The 20,080-nt window shown below is 43.0% G+C and overlaps 1 protein-coding gene across 1 annotated transcript in view; it reads left to right on the top strand.

Annotated features, from left to right (window-relative positions):
* The first annotated feature begins 5,505 nt into the window (after window positions 1-5,505).
* LOC145394485 (uncharacterized) overlaps window positions 5,506-20,080 on the top strand; it is a 49,168-nt gene continuing 34,593 nt past the window's right edge. Inside the window, exon 1 of the mRNA XM_080268336.1 lies at window positions 5,506-5,751. Within this exon, the coding sequence (XP_080124462.1) occupies window positions 5,506-5,751 (246 nt within the window). The remainder of the gene's footprint in view (window positions 5,752-20,080) is intronic.

Below are 20,080 nucleotides of genomic sequence, written 5' to 3'. Positions count from 1 at the left end.
GAACAATTATACCTGATTTCCAGTCCTCTGGAACCCTTCCCTCTTCCCAAGCCAATCTACACAACTTCCATATCCACTCCACAACGATCTCATTCTCATACTTCAGCATTTCTCCGCACACTCCATCAATTCCTGGGGCCGTTCCCATCTTGCTCTTCTTCACTGCTTCAGCTACTTCCGCCCTACTGATCTCTTCCCCCCTCCGCTCATCTCTTCTTCTCCCAGCCATTCCCCAACCACTTATACTCGCACTGCTCTCAGTCTCTACATTAAAAAAATTCTCAAAGTACTCGTTCCATGTCCTCATATTCTCACTCTTCTCCACCAACCATCTATTACTCCCATCTTTCACTCCCCTACTATTTCCACCTTCACACTGTCTTGCTTTACCTCCTTTCAAAACAATTTCTTACTCTTCCTCCATTTCACACCAGATTCCTCCCAAATTCTTTATCCACTTCCTTCTTACTGTCCTTCAGCACTCTCTACACCTCCCTTCTTCAGCTCACATATACCTCTCTCTTCTGTCTCTCACCTTCTCCCCTACCTATACTTGCTAGCCAGTCGTTCCACAGCTCGTTTCATCACACCATTCCACCATGCTGTCCCTTGCACACCCATGCATCTCTTCCTAACTCCACAATCCACCTCGCACGCTGCACCTGTCTCTTTCGTGAATATCTTGTATACTTCTTCCAACCCTTCAATCTGCTCTAACTCCTACCTTCCCAATCTTTCTTCCACTATGCTCTTATACGCTGCAATTTTCGCACTCTCTTGCAACTTCTCCACTCTACTCACAGGAGCTGTTTCCCCCTGTCTTCCCTTTCGTCTCTTCACCCATTTTCTTTGCAGCCTTACCTTGGCCATCACTAAGTGATGGTCCGAGATTCCATTCCCCCACCCTTTCCACACTCTTGCATCCAACACTTGTCTACTCGTTTGCTCATCCACACGCACGTAATTTATCAGTGCCTTTTGTTCAACAAGTTCACCGTCCACCCTGTTCATGACTCCATGTATACCTGTGGATCATCTTATGCCGGAAGGTGTTGGCTATTGCCAACCCCTTACCAGCACAGATACCCACCAAATCACTACCATTCCCACCTACTTCAGCTGGCACACCCCACTGACCAACCACTCCATCGACTCGTACATTCCTAACTTTACCATTCATGTTTCCAATCAAAAACACTCTCTCGCTCCTCTCATACTTATCCATACATGCTTCTACACTCGCCCAGAACTCATCTTTCACTTTTGCCACTCGGTCCTCTGTCGGCGTATATGCACATACAATCAACCAAGCCTGTATTCCTAGTTTCATCCTCACTCATACTATCCTTGCATCCACTGTTCCATACTCTCTTATATTCTCTTTCCACTTCTTGTTTATCATCAGACATACTCCTTCTCTTGCCCTCTCATTGTCATTAACTCCCGTGCACATATTCCTAAACTATACTCCTATCTTACCTTCAGTGCTGCTACTATTCCTGTTTCAAAAAGCATTGAAATTCGTGGTGTTTCACTTAACAATGACCTCAGCTGGACCTCTCAAGTCAGATCACCTGCTAAAACCGCCCAAAAAGAAACTTGGATTACCGTGCTGAGTTCGTAGCCTCTTCACTGACGAGCAGTTGGCTATAGCTGATATGAATCATGCGCACTTTCAGCTGGAATATTGCACACCCTTGTGGAGTGGATATGGGGAGATTGCGCTAAAGCAACTAGACAAAATTCGGAACAAAGCTGTTAGAATTATTTATAGCCCTGCTATTACAAATAGACTACCTCCCCTACAGGTAAGAAAGAATGTTGCCTCCCTTGCATCATTTTACAGATGTTATTATGGCAAATGTACAGATGAAGTTGCATCCATTGTGCCACCTCTCCATGCCTTTCTCTGTACTTCACGGGGATCTGGTAGCGCTCATACTTGGAATGTCACACAGCCATATTGCAGAACTTCTGCCTATCAGAAATCTAATATTCCCAAAACTGCATCTCTTTGGAACTCGCTTCCCCAGGGTTGTTTCCCCCAGACTTCAACCAACAGCTGTTCAAGCCCAACTATTACAGATTTTTTATGAATGGAGGACACCAGTAATCTAGTGTATGGATTATTATTTTTTTATTCATTTGTTTTTCTCTTCTTTGTTCTATTATTAAAAAAAAAAAAAAAAGGATAAGAACGGGATAATTGTGTGTAGTGGGAGGCACAGCCGTTACTGAGTACAGACTGAAATGCATATAAGTCCACTTGTCAAGGTCATTTTTCACAGAATGCGGAGTCAGGAAATTGAGAAAAACATTCATGTAGCACACTCCTTTCCTCTTCCCTTCTCCTCCCCACCCTTCGGTACTGCTTTAAGAAGCTCGGTGAATCAGTGTGTGAGTGTGTTGGTGCCAACCCGAGTTTTCACTGGGGTGTCTCTTTTTGCTTTGGCATTAATAAAGGCCAAGGCTATCTGCTTGCCTAGAAACCCCACGACTGGATCTTAACACGTAAAATTACCCCTGTAACAGACATTGAGCACTGAGGTTTCATGGGATGGCTGATAGTGCCCGATGAAATGTTACAGGACTAAATTTCATGTTGCCCTGTGGTGAGTCCCAACAAGAGTGTGAGTCCTTTCCACCACAAACCAGTGGATGTTTCATATTATAAACTGGGGCTCTTAGTTAAGCCCAAAGACAAGTTAGCCACATATAAAGATGTCCAACTAACAGTTCGTGTGTGTGTAGTGGTTTTTAAGAAATTTTGACTTTTGGGCATCACGGGTCTAAGGCAAGGAAGGACAAACAGGCGAGATCTTGACTAACTGTTTTGTTGGTTTTGATGGTAGGGCTCTTCCTTGGGTCCAAGAGGAGCCTTTGGTTAACTGCTCAAGCTACCGATACGGTCCATTAGAGGTTGAACATCTCACTAACACTTGTTGTTTTGTAGAACTTCTAACCTTTCATCTCAAGACCGGGATAGTCATTTCACGAATTCTATCTATCTATCTATCTATTGCCAGACGCCTCAATCCCGTTTGGGGTGGCCACAAACAAATCGCCTCCAAGTCGCCCTGTCCCCCGCCATTTCACTGCCCTTGTCCCAACGCACATCCCCCTCTCTCATATACCTCTCCACCCCATCCCTCCATCTCATCCTCGGCCTCCCCCTCCCTCTTCCCCCCTCCACCTCACTCACATACACTCTCCTCGTCAATCTTTCACCCTCCATCCTCTCCACATGGCCAAACCACCTCAGTGTGTTCCTCATAACGCTTCCTATCACATCCACATCAACACCACAACGCTCCTTTATATCCTCATTCGTCAGCCTGTCTCTCCACGTGACTCCACAGGCTCCTCTTAAATAACTCATTTCCACTGCTCTCACTCTTGACTTGTGTCCTTCCAACAATGTCCAAGCTTCACTTCCGTACGTTAGAGTTGGTATCACAATACTGTCATGTAGTAACTTTTTCACTTCCATGCTCACTTCCCTGTTTCTTATTACTGCTTTCAAAGAACCAGCAACCTTTCTTCCCTGCTGTACCCTTTCAAGCACTTCACCCTCCAAACCTTCATCCTTACTCATCACACTACCCAAGTACTTAAACGTACTCACATTTTCCAATTCCTCACCATCCAACCTCGCTGTACATTCACTAACTTCACCTCTCTCAAAGACCATCACTTTACTCTTCCCTACATTCACCTTTAGATTCCGTTTCTTACACACTCTCTCAAACTCATCCACCAAGCCTTTCAGCTCCCCTTCGTCTTCACTCAACAACACAGTGTCATCTGCAAACAACAGTACAGGGAGTTTCCAAACACTATCCTCTCTCACCAGGGCCACTCCAACATCCACTACCCTACCTTGTACCTCTTTTATTACCCCATCCATGTACAGATTGAACAACCATTGAGACATGACACATCCCTGTTTCAAACCAACTTTCAAAGAGAAAAATTCACTTAGTTCACCATCCACACGCACTGCAGCCTTCGCACCATCGTACATACTCTTCACAGCATTCAGCAACTTCCCATCTACTCCATATATTCTTAACACTTTCCACAATCCTTGTCTATCCACCCTGTCATATGCTTTCTCGAAATCCATGAAAGCCGCATACAACTTCTTTCCCTTCTCTAGAAACTTTTCTACTAAAGATCTAAGAATGAATATCTGATCTACACAACCTTTTCCCTTCCTAAAGCCTCCCTGTTCTTCTCCAACTAATTTCTCTGTTCTTTCTCTAATTCTGTCACTAGTGATTTTATAAGAGCATTGGTTACACAGATTCCCTGTAATATCTGTATCTATCTATCTATCTATACATATCTAATAGATATAGATATAGATATTACAGGGAATTTGTGTAACCAATGCTTTCATGAAATCCCCAGTGAATTCGTGAAATGACTATAACTGGGGTGGGTTAATTTAGGTTAGGCTTGTTTAGGCTTCGTTTAGGTTAGACTTGGATAATTTAGGTTAAGTTTAGGTAATGAAAGGCTGGATTAGGTAGGTTACGTTAGGTCAGACAAATTCAGATGAACGCTTAACATAGCATCCATCTAAGTTAATTTAACCTAACCTAACCTATGTATTCGGCCCTTATATCAACTGGTGGGCGAAGATGTTGCATTCTCTGAGTGCTACTTCTTCTTTATGTTGTTTTCAGTTTATAATATAATTAGCTGAACATATTTATGTAATTTTTGGATATCTTACAGAATTGAAATTTAAACTATAATACAGGAGAAATTTTCTTAGGAAAAAAGATTGTACTACTGCACAATATAATAGACGGGCTGACGTACATATTATACCAGATCCAACACTAATACCAAACGGAAGCTATTTAAATATTCATTTAAGAGCATTATATACGTCTTTGTTTACTGAGTCTTATCATTATTTGGCTTTGAAAAGTGGCGCCTATTTTATTAGTGGTACTTTATACACCACGTGCAGGAAGTAAACTCTGCACACTAGCTGTTCGAAGAGTTACATTTTCCTGGCACCTGTCCCTCTCTTTTTTTGGTCAGTATGTAAGTACAGAACATACTCTTCTCTTTACTGAATGTAATCATGCATAATTTCTGAACAACAGCCAAGAACTCAGGAGTTAGTTTACATATCATGGATCACCAAGTGGCTCATGCACTACACATTTTAAAAGTAATGTTTTTTTGCACTTGATACGCCCCCGAATTTGCAGGTATACTGTTTACATAGTAAGAGGCTGAATTTTCAGCACAGAGTAGTTCAATGATAATTCCTGTCAACTGTTCTGTCATTGTTTATTATCAGCTACTGTGTTCACTGTAGCTTTCATGTTTTAATGGTCCACTGTCTATTTAATCTTCATGTGCTGATAAATAATAGTGTCTTGCATCTGATATTTTTTTCCCACTAAAACTAAAACAAATCTCACTAATTAGAGGCATGATCATTCATGATGCTCAGAATTTCAGCAGCTTCCAGATTTCATGATGTCACATTTCAAGGTCGTACAGTTGCAGTGGCTGGTGGTGTGTGCCGTGTTGGCGTGTGTGAGGGGGTTTTCGCCGTATGATCGCGGTGACCATAACACCAGCCATGTGGCTATCGACCGTCTGTTGACGCTGGGATTGCCTGAGAACTTGGACGTGTGGCTGCCCACCGACCCAGGCACATACAAGGTCATTTATTATCTCGACAGCTTCGGCGGCATCACGCCAGGGGGAGCATATGATGATGTGAGTCTTTTCTCTTTATCTGTGGCTTGATAATTTATCTCCATAACTAACTAGCTGGAGAGGGACACCTCGGCAATGCCAGCACTGATGTACAATACACCGGCAACACAAAGGCCCAGTTATTTAACGTCCCTCAACTCACCCTTACCATCGAAAAGAGGATTATAGGGTCCACACTGGCACAAAATCCTGTTCCTAGCGATATATTCCTTTAATTTTACTTCCAGATGACCTGCGGCTGTCTTCTTGGCCACTCCCCCTATTCCTTCAGGCTAGAGTAATTGTAACCAATCCTGGCACACACATGTAAATACTGGTCATTAAAGTGCAATACTAATTTTTTTATTTTATTTTGGCTGTATCAGACTACCAGTTCAACACAGTACCCCCCATAATGGACATGTGACTACTGCAACACTCAAAACAAGCAGACAGCATTCACAGAGAGCATAAAATTTCATTGATACTTAAAAAACTATCATAAATCGGGACTTGCACTCATATCATCACCAAACCTAATCAACTCTTCCTTCACCCATGGCCCACGTATCTACAAAATTTCAATAACTTCTCGGCATATCGTGTGAACAAACAGACGATCAGGGAACACATAGCCTCTTCCAACATTCTTTGACAGGCAACAACTTAAGGCAAACCAGAACAAACAAAGGAATAACATACTTATGATCTTATAATTAAATACAATGGACATCGAACCACACAAAGTGCACTCACATAGCTCCCAACTTTCGCTGAAAGCCGACTCAGCCATTCCTCACACACACACACACACACACACACACACACACACACACACACACACACACACACACACATTATCTGTCGTTGCTGAAATCCAACCTAACCTAAGGGCTTTTGCACTCACGGCGCGTTAAGCTACAAGTTTGTGTAACATTTTTCATCCATAATATTATACAGTATATAAAGTTGCATTTTTGTGCGAGTTCCAAGGAGGTTCATATCCCATAGATGGGGTTGACCCCTACAATATATAGCTGAAGACAGCTTTTTCTTGTCAGTAATCCTAAAACTTGACACTGTGTGATACTGACATCCATTTACTGAACATTGAATGTGAAAAAACATCGGTCACAAAAACTGCTATTTAGAGCAAAATCATCTGATGTTAGTCTGAATCACCGACACAGCTGCGTCCTCAGAAATAGAAGGCAAAACATTTCCCTGCAGTAAAATCGACTGGCGATAACTGCAAAGATATAACCGAACTTGAAGGCCTCATTGATATTGCTTCTAATCCCTTAAATAATCTGAGCAAAGTATCTTTGTAACAAGACAAAATTATAACGTCTGGGTAGGGAAACAGTCAAACTGTGAAGGCAGGGTGTGGAGGGCTACATAAATAGGCCTTGTACTTAATGTCTTGGGATCGCATTCTTGAGGGCTGAGGTTGTTCTTAGACACTTATTACACTTACTTACTACAGCTCATCCACCTTAACTGCATGGAGAGGTTCGTCCTTTCGCAGCACCTTCCCAGTAGTATTATGGCAGAAAAGGACAGTACATCACCTGGACATCTTTCCATAGCACCAAATTCTAATGTCGTGTTCTTGCTACAGCTCATCACTCTCGTTGGAGAGATGACAATTTATGGCTTTGTTTAAGTGGAGTGTGTAAAACTGATTTGTGCTTATGACATGATAATATTTCATGGAGTACGTGTTATTTATACCAATCATGTCTGCATATAGAGTGAATGGGAAGCTGAGGCGTGGAGGAAGTTAAGAGACGGAAGAGAGGAAGAGAGAAGTGAGAAGATTAGTGAGAGTAAGAATAGAGTGCCTGAGAAAGTTGAAAGGAATTTGAATGTAAAGTGGATGGAATGTAAGAAAATGTTCTGGAGAGAGGTAAAGAGAGTCAGACAGGGTGATAAAGAAGTTAGCCGAGGAGTGAAAGATATAAATAGTAGATCGCTGGTGAAGAAGGGGGGGATATGTGAGCAGATGGAGAGAACATTTTGAGGAACTATTAAACATAGACAATGAAAGTGGTCTGGGGATGAATGGTTCTGGAATGACTGGGAGAAGCAAGGAGGTGTGAAGAGAGGAAGAAATCAGTAGGATAAAAGTAGTGGAAGCAATGAAGAAAGGCAAAATGGGAAAAGCCCCAGGAATACATGAAGTGTGTGGTAAAATACTGAAGAATGAGAGAGAGATAGTATTAGAATGGAAATGGAAGATGTGCAGATTGGCCTTGGGGGAAGGTAGAGTCGCGGAGGCTTGAAAGTCATGTATAATTATTCTCCTGTACAAACAGGAAGGTTTTAGGAAGGAGGATAGGTTGTGTAGATCAGATATTCATTTTTAATTTTTTCGTGGAAAAGTTTCTAGAGAAGGAGAAGAAACGGTGTGCGGCTGTAGTCACCACCGTACAATACCCTAATCTTCAGGACAATAACAACACTCGCCAGTTGACCTCGTTCCTATATTTGTCAAACCTGCAACAACGGAGAGAGACTCTACATCCACACTGCCTACCGTTTAATACACAGCATGAACATCAAATCTTTAGCATTATAAGCACACTGGTCTATCATATCCATCATAATCACTGGTATATATACATACATACATACACACATGTGTGTGTCACAGTTACATCAATCCTTAGCCACTTAGTGCTACCACACGTGATGACATAACTTATGTGGTGAGGGTCTTTGACTTCATGGGGACATAGCGTGTGGCTACTGACGTTACTGTTACCCATGGTTGTGGCACACTCACAGCCACAGCTCATGACCAACACATGTGGAGACTGACCCCTTTATCTCACACAAAGCAACTCCTCTCACCATGTGTCTATCTTGACAACCCTGCACCATCAGCAGTGACTTTAACCTTCAATTAATAACCAGCGATCTAGGCAATACATCTTAAACCATGTGAGTCATTCGTCTTAACCACTATAAAATGCTTACTATCTCTCAACAAAGCATGCAGCAACAACACCCCCTCCCTTGAGCAGCTGCACTCAAACTAGCACAATCTACAGCGACACTGGTCAACATCCATTGAGTGATGATGCTACTGATCGTTTCCCACTGTGGCAATGCTGCACTAACGACCATCGACTACCAGGAAGTCGTCGTACCATCGGCCATCACCTGTTGGGCAATGCCACACTATTGGCCATAGCCTGTCAGAGTGATGCCGCATTATTAGCCTTTGCCTGTTGTGGTGACGCCATTTGTCAGCCATCACCTGTTGGGTGACGCCACATAGTTGGCCACTGTCTGTTAGGGCAATGCCACCTTGCCGGCGTTCCCTGTTGGGCATCGACTACCAGGAAGCAGTCGTACCATCGGCCATCACGTGTTGGGCGATGCCACACTATTGGCCATCACCTGTCAGGGCAATGCTGCACTGTTAGCTGTCGCCTGTTGAGGCGATGCCACTTTGTCAGCCATTGCCTGTTGGGCGATTCCACATGTTGACCATAGTCCAGTGGGCCAATGTCACCTTGTCAGCCATTGCCTGTTGGGGCGACGTCACAGTACTGACCGTCGCTTGTTGGAGCGACACCACTTGTCAGCCTTTTGGGTGATTCCACATAGCTGGCCATTGCCTGTTGGAGCAATGCCACTGTTGGCCACCAACTGTAGAGACAGTGCTACACTACTGGCTTTCACTTGTTTGGCAATGTCACACTGTTGGCCAGCGCCTTTTGGGAGACATCAAACTCATCCATCGCCTGTTGGGGCGACGCCACATTGTTGGCCTTCGCCTGTTGGGGCAATGCCACCTTGTTGGCCTCCACCTGTCATGGTGGTTCCACTCAGTGCATCCAATGTGCCTTCCAGCAAGCACAGCTTGGTCACCGGCTGCAGTACTACATTGTTGATTGTCTTAACCAAGACTTGCCTAACTAGCCCATCTTTCCCTGTCTTCACCTCCAGGACCCATCCCAAACATGAGCTATTCTCCTCTGCAACACTGACCAAATCGTCCAGTTGAAAGTTACGGCGGACTCGTAAGGCCCTTTGGTGGCACCAGAGCTGTGGAAGGTACTTCCTGACCCACCGATACCAGAATCTATTTGCCAAGAATAGAACATGTGCCCATCGAGCCCAAAAGGATTCACTGAGGGTAGTGCCCCCCAGTGGCAGAATACCTTAGGGTCCAATCTCAGTAGGTCAGCTGGTCTGAAGGCCTGCATTTCGTCAGGACTATGGTGTAATGGGTCTTTCATTCATAATAGCCTCCACTTCACAAAACAGTGTTTGCAGGTGTTCATAGTCTAAGACCTGGGAGCCAATGACAACACATAGGACCTTCCTGATTGTATGGATTTGGCTCTCCTATGCGCCCCCCATATGCGAGGCTGTCACTGGATTGAATACCCACTCAGTGCCCTCAATTTGCAGTGTATCATTGACCCAAGCATCCTTTCCCCAGCTTCTAGCAGCAGCCTTCAGCTCCTTTCTCATCCCTAACCATGTTGGTACCATTGGCCGAGCAGAGGCATTCTGGTCACCCTCTATGGCTAACAAACTTTGTTACTGCATTTAAGAAGGCATTTGAATCCAGAGAGGCCAAGATCTCCAAGTGAATAGTTCTAGTGGCTATGCAGGTTGTTACGGAACAGAGAAAGATAATGTACACTGTAAGTGAGAATACGAAGAGTCACTACTGTCCCGTAAAGTTCCAGGTTCAAAACAAAAGAGTTAGGTAAAATTACAAGTTAAAGTTTAATGCTTAAATTAACAACAAAACATTCAGGACTCATAAGGATAATGTAATGGCAAAAACAGGTTAAATATATGGTTAACTGCAATAGCCTCTATTAACACGAAATTAGCAAGAGTAAATTTATCTAAGTCAGCCCTGATAAAATGAGATACCAGATAATACTCAGTGAATGCCAGATAAATAATTACAGATACAAACTATTATCAAAAATAACTGACACAACCCAACTTTAATCAAAACCTCACTAGGCCTAAGAATTAACCTTATGCTACACAGTACAAGAAAAAATACAACAACAGTTATACTCAAATTACACACAGCTGCTAGATGTTTGGAGATTTCTTGAGCACTCACAATAATAATAATTGTACAGGGGAGGACAGAGATGTGAACAAAATGAGGAGCAGATCTAAGTGGCAATGATGCAGAGACTGAGCTCATTATATAGGAGCCAGGAGAGCTTGATACAACTTGTAATAAGGACGCGCAAATGAAGCCATGGGGACATAGAGTTGACAATCCCGCTCTGGACAACAGAGAGAACGACTTACTCTACTATAACGGTAGAAGGGTGGGACTGAGGCAGAACACGCTCGTGATCAAACATGCAGCATACTGTGCGTTAAAATTACACAAAGGATGATGAAATCATAGGCTATGTAACACCTCCCCACAAAGAAAAAGAAATTTACAAAGGAAATTTCTTATTACTCTAAAACAATCTGTCTAAAGTCTAGATAAGCAATCTGCAATAACATTTTCTTTCCCCTTGACATGTTGTATGTCTAATGAATACTCCTGAAGAAGTAGACTCCATCTTGTCAATCTCTGATTTTTATCTTTAAACTTACTAAGGAATTTCAGTGGGTTATGATCGGTATAAATGACTATGGGGTCAAAACCAGAACACAAATAAAATGAAAAATGCTGTAAACCCAAAATCAAGGCCAAAAGCTCTTTCTCAATAGTTGAGTAGTTCTTTTGAGGTGGAGTGAACTTCTTACTGTAATAAGATACAGGATGTTCAATACCCTGATCATCCTCTTGCAGCAAAACAGCCCCAGCTCCTGTATCACTTGCATCAACAGCCATCTTAAAAGGCTTAGCAAAATTTGGAGTAGCGAGCACTGGCTGACTTAATAGAATAGCTTTAAGTTTGTTGAAAGAGGATTCACAGTTATCGGTCCAGACAAATTCAACTCCCTTTTTCAGTAGGTCTGTAAGTGGTGATACAAGAATAGAAAAGTTAAGAACAAATCTCCTGTAATAACCTACCATTTCCAAAAATCTTTGTAGCTCTTTCCTACTTTTAGGTCTGGGAAGATCACTTATAACCTGAACCTTAGCTCCTGGTGGTGCAACATGTCCATCACCAATTACATACCCAAGGTACTGAACTTTAGCTTGACCAAACTCACACTTTGATAAATTAGCTACAAGATCAGCATGAACCAAACGGTCAAGAAACCCACTGACATGGCATAGGTGATCTTTCCAGTTGTCACTGAAGATTAATACATCATCAACACAAACAACACACCCCGCCAAACCCTCTGTCACAACATTCATGAGCTTCTGAAATGTGGCTGGTGCATTCTTCATACCATACGGCATTACTGAACATGCAAAAGCCTTTCCTAGTGTTACAAAACATGAGATCTCCCTAGCACGTTCAGTCATAGGTACTTGCCAGTATCCCTTTAACAAATCAAACTTACTTATGTACCTAGCCTTTCCGATCTTGTCTATGCAATCTTCCACACGAGGGAGAGGGTAAGTGTCTGTTTTGGTTATCTGATTAACACGTCTGTAGTCGATGCAAAGCCGCTGTGACCCACCTGGCTTAGGGACCAGAGTGACAGGAGAACTCCACTCGCTCTGACTGGGCTCAATCATCTTGTGGTCCAACAGGTAGCCAAGCTCCTGCTGGATAAGAGGAACTTTCACTGGGTTCACACGGTAAGGAGGCAATTTAATTGGCTTTGCGTCTCCAACATCGACATCATGCATCAACACAGTGGTTCTTCCTGGAGTGGCACGGAACACTTGCGGGTACTCCTGCAGTAATGCCGAAAACTCCTGCCTTTCCTTGGGTGGTAGATGAGAAAGCTTAGTCTGGAGATCATTCATGATATCAGGATTCTTCCCCAAACTATCACTCAGGCCCATACTGCATGGGAGAGCTTCACTTGCAGACTCGGGTGGAACAGCTACAGTGCAGACTGGATTATTTTCATCCCGCCTGTGATATAACTTTAGCATGTTGATGTGACATAGTTGCTTGCTCTTTCTACGATCTGGTGTGGCGATGACATAGCTGACATCACTGAGTTTCTTCTCCACGAAATAAGGGCCACTAAACTTGGCTTGAAGAGGTTGCCCATGAACTGGTAGCAGAATCAAAACCTGATCTCCTGGCTGAAAGTGGCGTAACCTGGACTTCTTATCATACCAAGTCTTCATCTTCTCCTGAGCAGCTCCTAAATTCTCTCTCGCCAGCTGTAAAGCAGTGGACAGCCGTTCTTTGAACTTCATCACATACTCCAGCAGGTTGACGTCATCTTCCTCCGACAGCCAGCATTCCTTGAGTAGCTTAAGGGGTCCTCTTACTTCATGGCCAAACAGTAGTTCAAAAGGTGAGAAGCCCAGTGATTCATTTGGAGATTCTCTTGCAGCAAACACAACGAATGGAAGACCTTTATCCCAGTCTTTCTGATGTTCCAAACAGTATTTCTTGAGCATCGATTTGAGTGTTTGATGATATCTCTCCAACGCTCCTTGGGTCTGGGGATGGTAAGCTGAAGACGTGATCTGGGTGATGCCCAACTCTTTCAGAGACTGCTTGAAAACATTTGACATGAAATTACTTCCTCGGTCTGACTGTACCTCCTTGGGCAGACCAAACTTTGTGAAGAACCCCAGCATTTCCTTAACCACGTTCTTTGCTGAGATATTTCTAAGTGGAATGGCTTCAGGATAACGAGTAGCCATATCAATCATGGTCAACACATAAGAAAATCCTGAAGAAGTCTTAGGAAGAGGGCCCACAATATCCACCAACACACGGGTGAAAGGCGCCTCAAAAGGAGGAATGGGAACTAGAGGTGCAACCTTTTCGGTCTGATTACACTTCCCCACAACTTGACAGGTGTGACAAGACTTACAATACCAGGAAACATCCCTGAAGATACCTGGCCAGTAGAAGTGTTTCAAAATGCGTGCCACAGTCTTCCTCACTCCAAGGTGTCCTGCCAAACTGGAATCATGAGCCACTCTAATGATATCCTGCCTACAAACACGAGGGATGACAACTTGATGTACAACCTCCCATTCACAGTCGGCTGATGCTGTTGGGGGTCTCCACTTCCTCATAAGTACTCCTGACTTTACATAATAACAAGTAGAAGCACCAGCTGACTCTTCCTCACTGCAAGCAGAGTTAGCTAGACCTTTCAACTCAGGGTCAGCAACCTGCAACTCAACCAACTCTTGACGAGACAAATTATCAACACTACGGGGTACTGCCTCATCTGGTGAGTGGTCCAAATTAGCAAGAAAAGTGTCAGCTAGGATAACATCATCATCATCATTATCCTCTAAATCACCAGTAACTTTAGACTTAGCCCTAGTGACAGCACATGCAGGGAACACATCAGGGACACCACAATCCTGGGACGCAGCCACTGGCTCACTAGACAACTGAGGAGCTGGACACACTTGACTTCCACCAATATCATTTCCAAGTAAGAAAGTTACACCTGACATTGGGAGTGTCTCAACCAACCCAACCATAACGGAACCATTAACAAAACCAGACTCTAAATTCACTCTGCACAGAGGGACAGAGAAGTAATTATTCCCTACACCTTGTAAGATTACAGTTTCATCAGAGGAATTAACATCAGAGCCTAGAACACTGGTCAGCATAAGGGATTGGCAAGCACCTGTATCACGATATATTTGAACTGATTTCCTGTCATTACTGTCCAGAGGACTGACAAAACCATCAGACAGGAAATTAGCACATGAACTCTTGAGAGTGTCACCCACGTTACTGCTCAAAAGAGGAGCTCCATCATGAGAATTTAAGTTACCCCTCAAAGCAGGTTCAGTTAACTCAGTTAAAGAATTCTGGGAACTCTCAAGAGTGGACACTAGACCAATTGACTGAATATTTAAAGACTCCTTTTTGTTCACATCACGCTGTCTCCTGAAACATCTCTCCGTAGTATGACCAAGCTTTCTACAATAAGTACATTTACTTTTCTGAAATCTAGAGGTGAAGCTGGTATTTACTTCCTGAGAAACATCATCCTTATTCTCTTTCCTGTTACCTGTACTCTGAGTAGAGGCAACGTACTTACTCTCAGCTTTCCCTTTTTCTCTAGAATATCTCTTGTGAGTGAGAACATACTCATCAGCTAAAACTGCAGCATCAGACAAATTATCTATTCTTTTCTCATCAAGATATAGGCTTACATCTTTACTAATACACCTTTTGAAATCCTCCAGCAAAATCATCTGCTTAAATTTACCAAAATCAGAATCCACATTCTTAGAATTTAACCACTGCTCTAACAAATCTTCTTTGATTTTTGCATACTCAACATAGGATTGCTTATCTTGCTTGTAAGTTGTCCTAAATTTTACTCTATAAGCTTCAGGAACAAGCTCATAGGCCTTAAGAATCAAGCTCTTAACTACATCATAATTATCGCATTGATCCTGAGGCAAAGATGCATAAGTTACTTGAGCTTTACCGGTGAGAACAGTTTGAAGGAGTACTGGCCAATACTCCTTAGGCCAATTAAAACCTGTAGCTACCCTCTCAAACAACTGAAAATACTTTGTTAAATCAGATTCATTAAAAGGAGGGACAAGTTTAACATTTTTAGCCACATCAAAATCATCAGAGCTAGATGATCCAGTTCCACCTTGTTTCATGCGATACTCATGGTCTGCCTGAATCCTAGCAATTTCAACTTGTGCCTCAGCCTCCTTAGCTTTTGCCTGAAATTCAGCCTCCTTAGCCTTAGCCTCCTGCAGGGCTAGCTGTAACTTAGCTAATTCAATCTGCGTTTGCTCATTTGGAGGAGTTACATTAAACAAGCTTTTATTAATCATGCCAACAATTTGATCTTTAGAATGATGAGAGTGAACTGCAATTCCCAATTGTTGAGCAACGAGCTTAAGTTCATTCTTTGTTCTGTTTTCTATATCACACACTGTTTGCACATTTGACAAAAAATCCCTGGCTTCATCAAGTGTAGAAATAGTAGCCATCATGAATATATCACAGTCACAAAATATCAAACAATATCCTTATGATAATATCCTGAATATCCTGGTGAGGTCGCCAAATTTATGTTACGGAACAGAGAAAGATAATGTACACTTTAAGTGGGAATACGAAGAGTCACTACTGTCCCGTAAAGTTCCAGGTTCAAAACAAAAGAGTTAGGTAAAATTACAAGTTAAAGTTTAATGCTTAAATTAGCAACAAAACAATCAGGACTCATAAGGATAATGTAATGGCAAAAACAGGTTAAATATATGGTTAACTGCAATAGCCTCTATTAACACGAAATTAGCAAGAGTAAATTTATCTAAGTCAGCCCTGATAAAATGAGATACCAGATAATACTCAGTGAATGCCAGATAAATAATTACAGATACAAACTATTATCAAAAATAACTGACACAACCCAACTTTAATCAAAACCTCACTAGGCCTAAGAATTAACCTTATGCTACACAGTACAAGAAAAAATACAACAACAGTTATACTCAAATTACACACAGCTGCTAGATGTTTGGAGATTTCTTGAGCACTCACAATAATAATAATTGTACAGGGGAGGACAGAGATGTGAACAAAATGAGGAGCAGATCTAAGTGGCAATGATGCAGAGACTGAGCTCATTATATAGGAGCCAGGAGAGCTTGATACAACTTGTAATAAGGACACGCAAATGAAGCCATGGGGACATAGAGTTGACAATCCCGCTCTGGACAACAGAGAGAACGACTTACTCTACTATAACGGTAGAAGGGTGGGACTGAGGCAGAACACGCTCGTGATCAAACATGCAGCATACTGTGCGTTAAAATTACACAAAGGATGATGAAATCATAGGCTATGTAACACACTACTGTCCCGTAAAGTTCCAGGTTCAAATCAAAAGAGTTAGGTAAAATTACAAGTTAAAGTTTAATGCTCAAACTAACAACAAAACATTCAGGACTCATAAGGATAATGTAATGGCAAATAAACAGGTTAAATATATGGTTAACTGCAATAGCCTATATTAACACAAAATTAGCAAGAGTAAATTTATCTAAGTCAGCCCTGATAAAATGAGATACCAGATAATACTCAGTGAATGCCAGATAAATAATTACAGATACAAACTATTATCAAAAATGACTGACATAAAGAACCCCACACGAATCACAAAAACTTCACTAGGCCTACAAATTAAACTTACGCTATACAGTACAAGAAAAAATGCAACAACAGTTATACTCAAATTACACACAGCTGCTAGATGGTTGGAGATTTCTTGAGCACTCACAATAATAATATCTGTACAGGGGAGGACAAAGATGTGAACAAAATGAGGAGCAGATCTAAGTGGCAATGATGCAGAGACTGAGCTCATTATATAGGAGCCAGGAGAGCTTGATACAACTTGTAATAAGGACGCGCAAATGAAGCCATGGGGACATAGAGTTGACAATCCCGCTCTGGACAACAGAGAGAACGACTTACTCTACTATAACGGTAGAAGGGTGGGACTGAGGCAGAACACGCTCGTGATCAAACATGCAGCATACTGTGCGTTAAAATTACACAAAGGATGATGAAATCATAGGCTATGTAACAAGGTTAAGATGCATCCCCAAAGCTTCATCTGCTTTCTGCCTCGTTTCACCAGAAATGGACCGAAACAGTCTGTCCCAGTGAAAGTAAATGTGGCCTTCCCAGCTAGTGTCCAGTCCAGTGGTAAGTACATTGGGAAGCAGCTGACCAATTGTTCTTCCAATATGTGATGCAGCTGTAAAGATCTTGTCCAACAGCCACCTGCTGCCTGGAATCCAGTACCATTGTTGTTGGCACACCAACATGTGCTCACGACCAGGGTGCCCGGCCCGACTTTCATGCATTTCTCTGATGATGATGGTGGTGAAAGGGTGATCACGTGACAAGATGATTGGTTCAGTCTGGTCTATGCTGCATGGTGCGCCCTCAACCTGCCGCCTGTTCAAAGTAAACTGGTCATGTCCAGAAATGGTTCTAATGTGTACAACCTGTTGTTGATGGCGAGTGATCCATGCATCAGTGTTGTAACTTCTACACCATATGAATCCCTTTGGACAGCACAGAGGATTGCCTCCTTGGCAAGTTGTACTGACTGTGCGTTCAATCTCTCCTGTTCTTCAGGCCATGGTGCCATATTTCTTCCTTGTAACTAGTGGGCAAATCGTCTGAGCCAAGCCACTCCCCTCTGCAGTTGAAACCAGGACGAATAGTAACCCCACAGCTTGGAGAGGGTCACAGTGTTCTTCTCTCTGCCCACAGTGAGGGAAACCATGCTAGAGTTTTCCTTTACCTCCAATGCTTCATTTAGCTATAGTGGAAGCTCTTCTCTCTGAGGCCACTGACACTCATCAGCATGTAGGAATTCAGGGTAATGGATCCACCTAGAGCCGCTCGTTAATTCAAGTGCGTGCAGCCCTCTGCCAGCATCATCTTACAGGTTCAGCACCGTACTGACGTGTCTCCACTGTTCGATGCTAGACAGGTCTTGAATGACAGCAATCCTATTTGCTACAATGGTGTGGAAGCTTCTGCTCTCATTCGCTATGTATTGCAATATAAGCGTTCTGTCTGCCCTTTGATCACCTGTACTCGTGTTATCCTTCACTTGTCCCTCTGAGTCCCTCTTTCAGCTGCATTTGCATCCTCTACATTCTTGAACTATACTCACAGTACAGTCACCAGCCTTCTTAGAGATGACCAGATTTGATGGCCTCAGGTCTTGAGCAGTGTCTGGGTAATGAAGCAGGCTTGCATGTGTCTCCTAGCAACCATTTTTACGACAACGGAAGCTTGACCAACATTCAGTGACTGTGTGCCCCACCTTCAGGCACATGAAGCATCCCTTGAGTCTGGGTACTGTATGTTTCCTGTTGCTGAGTGTCATACTTCTGAAGCAACTGCACCTTGCCAAGCCATGTGGCTTACTACACAATGGACAACCAGCCTGGCTTTGGCCAGGTCGTTCCTGTTGGTTGGTTGTTTCTGTCCCAGTAAGTAGCCCTACCATCTGTTGCTCCTGTAAGTCAGTTTTGGCTTCTCCTGCACCATCTCCTTATCACCCAGAACTATACCGTTTTCTTCAAGGTAATTTGCTAGTCCCTTCACTAGTCTTGTCTTTTTGCCAGATTTCTTCTGGTACTTCCTCACAGTATATATGCATCATTCCCTCAGTTTGGGAGGAAATTTCATGACTATCCTGTGGAAACTTTGGTTTCCAGCTCTAGCATAAGATCCATTTACTTGAGGTGGCTCACTGTGGCCCACAAATGCACTAGGCATTTTGTTTCCTCGTCATCATTGGCTCTCATGGGTGGAGAATCCAGAAGTGTCATTACCATGTGATTAGTATATGCATAGTCGTATCCAAACCTCTCCTGCAGAATGTTCAGTGCCCTGTTATAGGCTTGTGGAGGGTCTAGGTAATCGCATCCCAGCAGCACTGCCTCACTCACACACGGATCCATCAGAATTTGGTATTTGTGGACGTCAGGTATGTCTTCATGCTTCACATATCGCCGAAAGGTATGCATGAATTACCAGAATTCCGCCCTACTCATCCCATGAAATTTCGGCAGTGTTGCTTGTGGGATTTGGATTGTTGCTATAAGCTTCTTTACATCAGGCACTCGAGCATTGTCCCCTTCCACAACTTTCTTGGTCTCCAGCCCTCTATTTGCCCCTGGATCAAGTGGTGGGTCATTGACGATCTCGACCTGACTACTTGTATCATGGCATACTGAGTTGGAGCTAGAATCCACCTCATCCTCTAGCCCTTGAGTTCCTGTTGTTCTAGGCATAGGAGGCTGCTCAATGATTCGAACTCTTAGGTTCTCTCTTAGCTCAATTGTAAGAGCTCTGAACTCCTGTATGGCGTCTGTCGCCATTGTTTCAATGCGCCAAATTCACTTGAAATTCTAGGTGCTTCAGGTGCACACATTGCCAAGGCTTCATGCGACTCGTGCCTTTGGACGGAGGAGTTGCTGTATTCTTCTAGTAACATCAGCTCTTTACTTGCATCCGTATTTTCAGAAACTGTTTCGTCAGTGTCAACCATCAGTGTTGCCTCATCCATAGAGCTGGACCCAAAGTTTCATGCCGGATTTCATCCATGATTAACTTTCGTACTTAGTCTCCCATCCACAGAAGGCAGGGTGGTTAACTTTACACCCTTGCCCTACTTCATGGCAATAGACACATGTAACACTGACGTTGCCCATATACTGCATAAACTAATGTCCATAGTCTTGAAACTGAGGGCAGGCGTTACCCTTCCC

The sequence above is a fragment of the Coenobita brevimanus genome, chromosome 27, assembly GCF_032717465.1.
Source record: "Coenobita brevimanus isolate Jiangsu-jjx chromosome 27, ASM3271746v2, whole genome shotgun sequence".
Classification (NCBI taxonomy): domain Eukaryota; kingdom Metazoa; phylum Arthropoda; class Malacostraca; order Decapoda; family Coenobitidae; genus Coenobita; species Coenobita brevimanus.
Note: the sequence above shows the minus strand (reverse complement) of the source record. Positions and strands in the feature narration are given on the sequence as shown.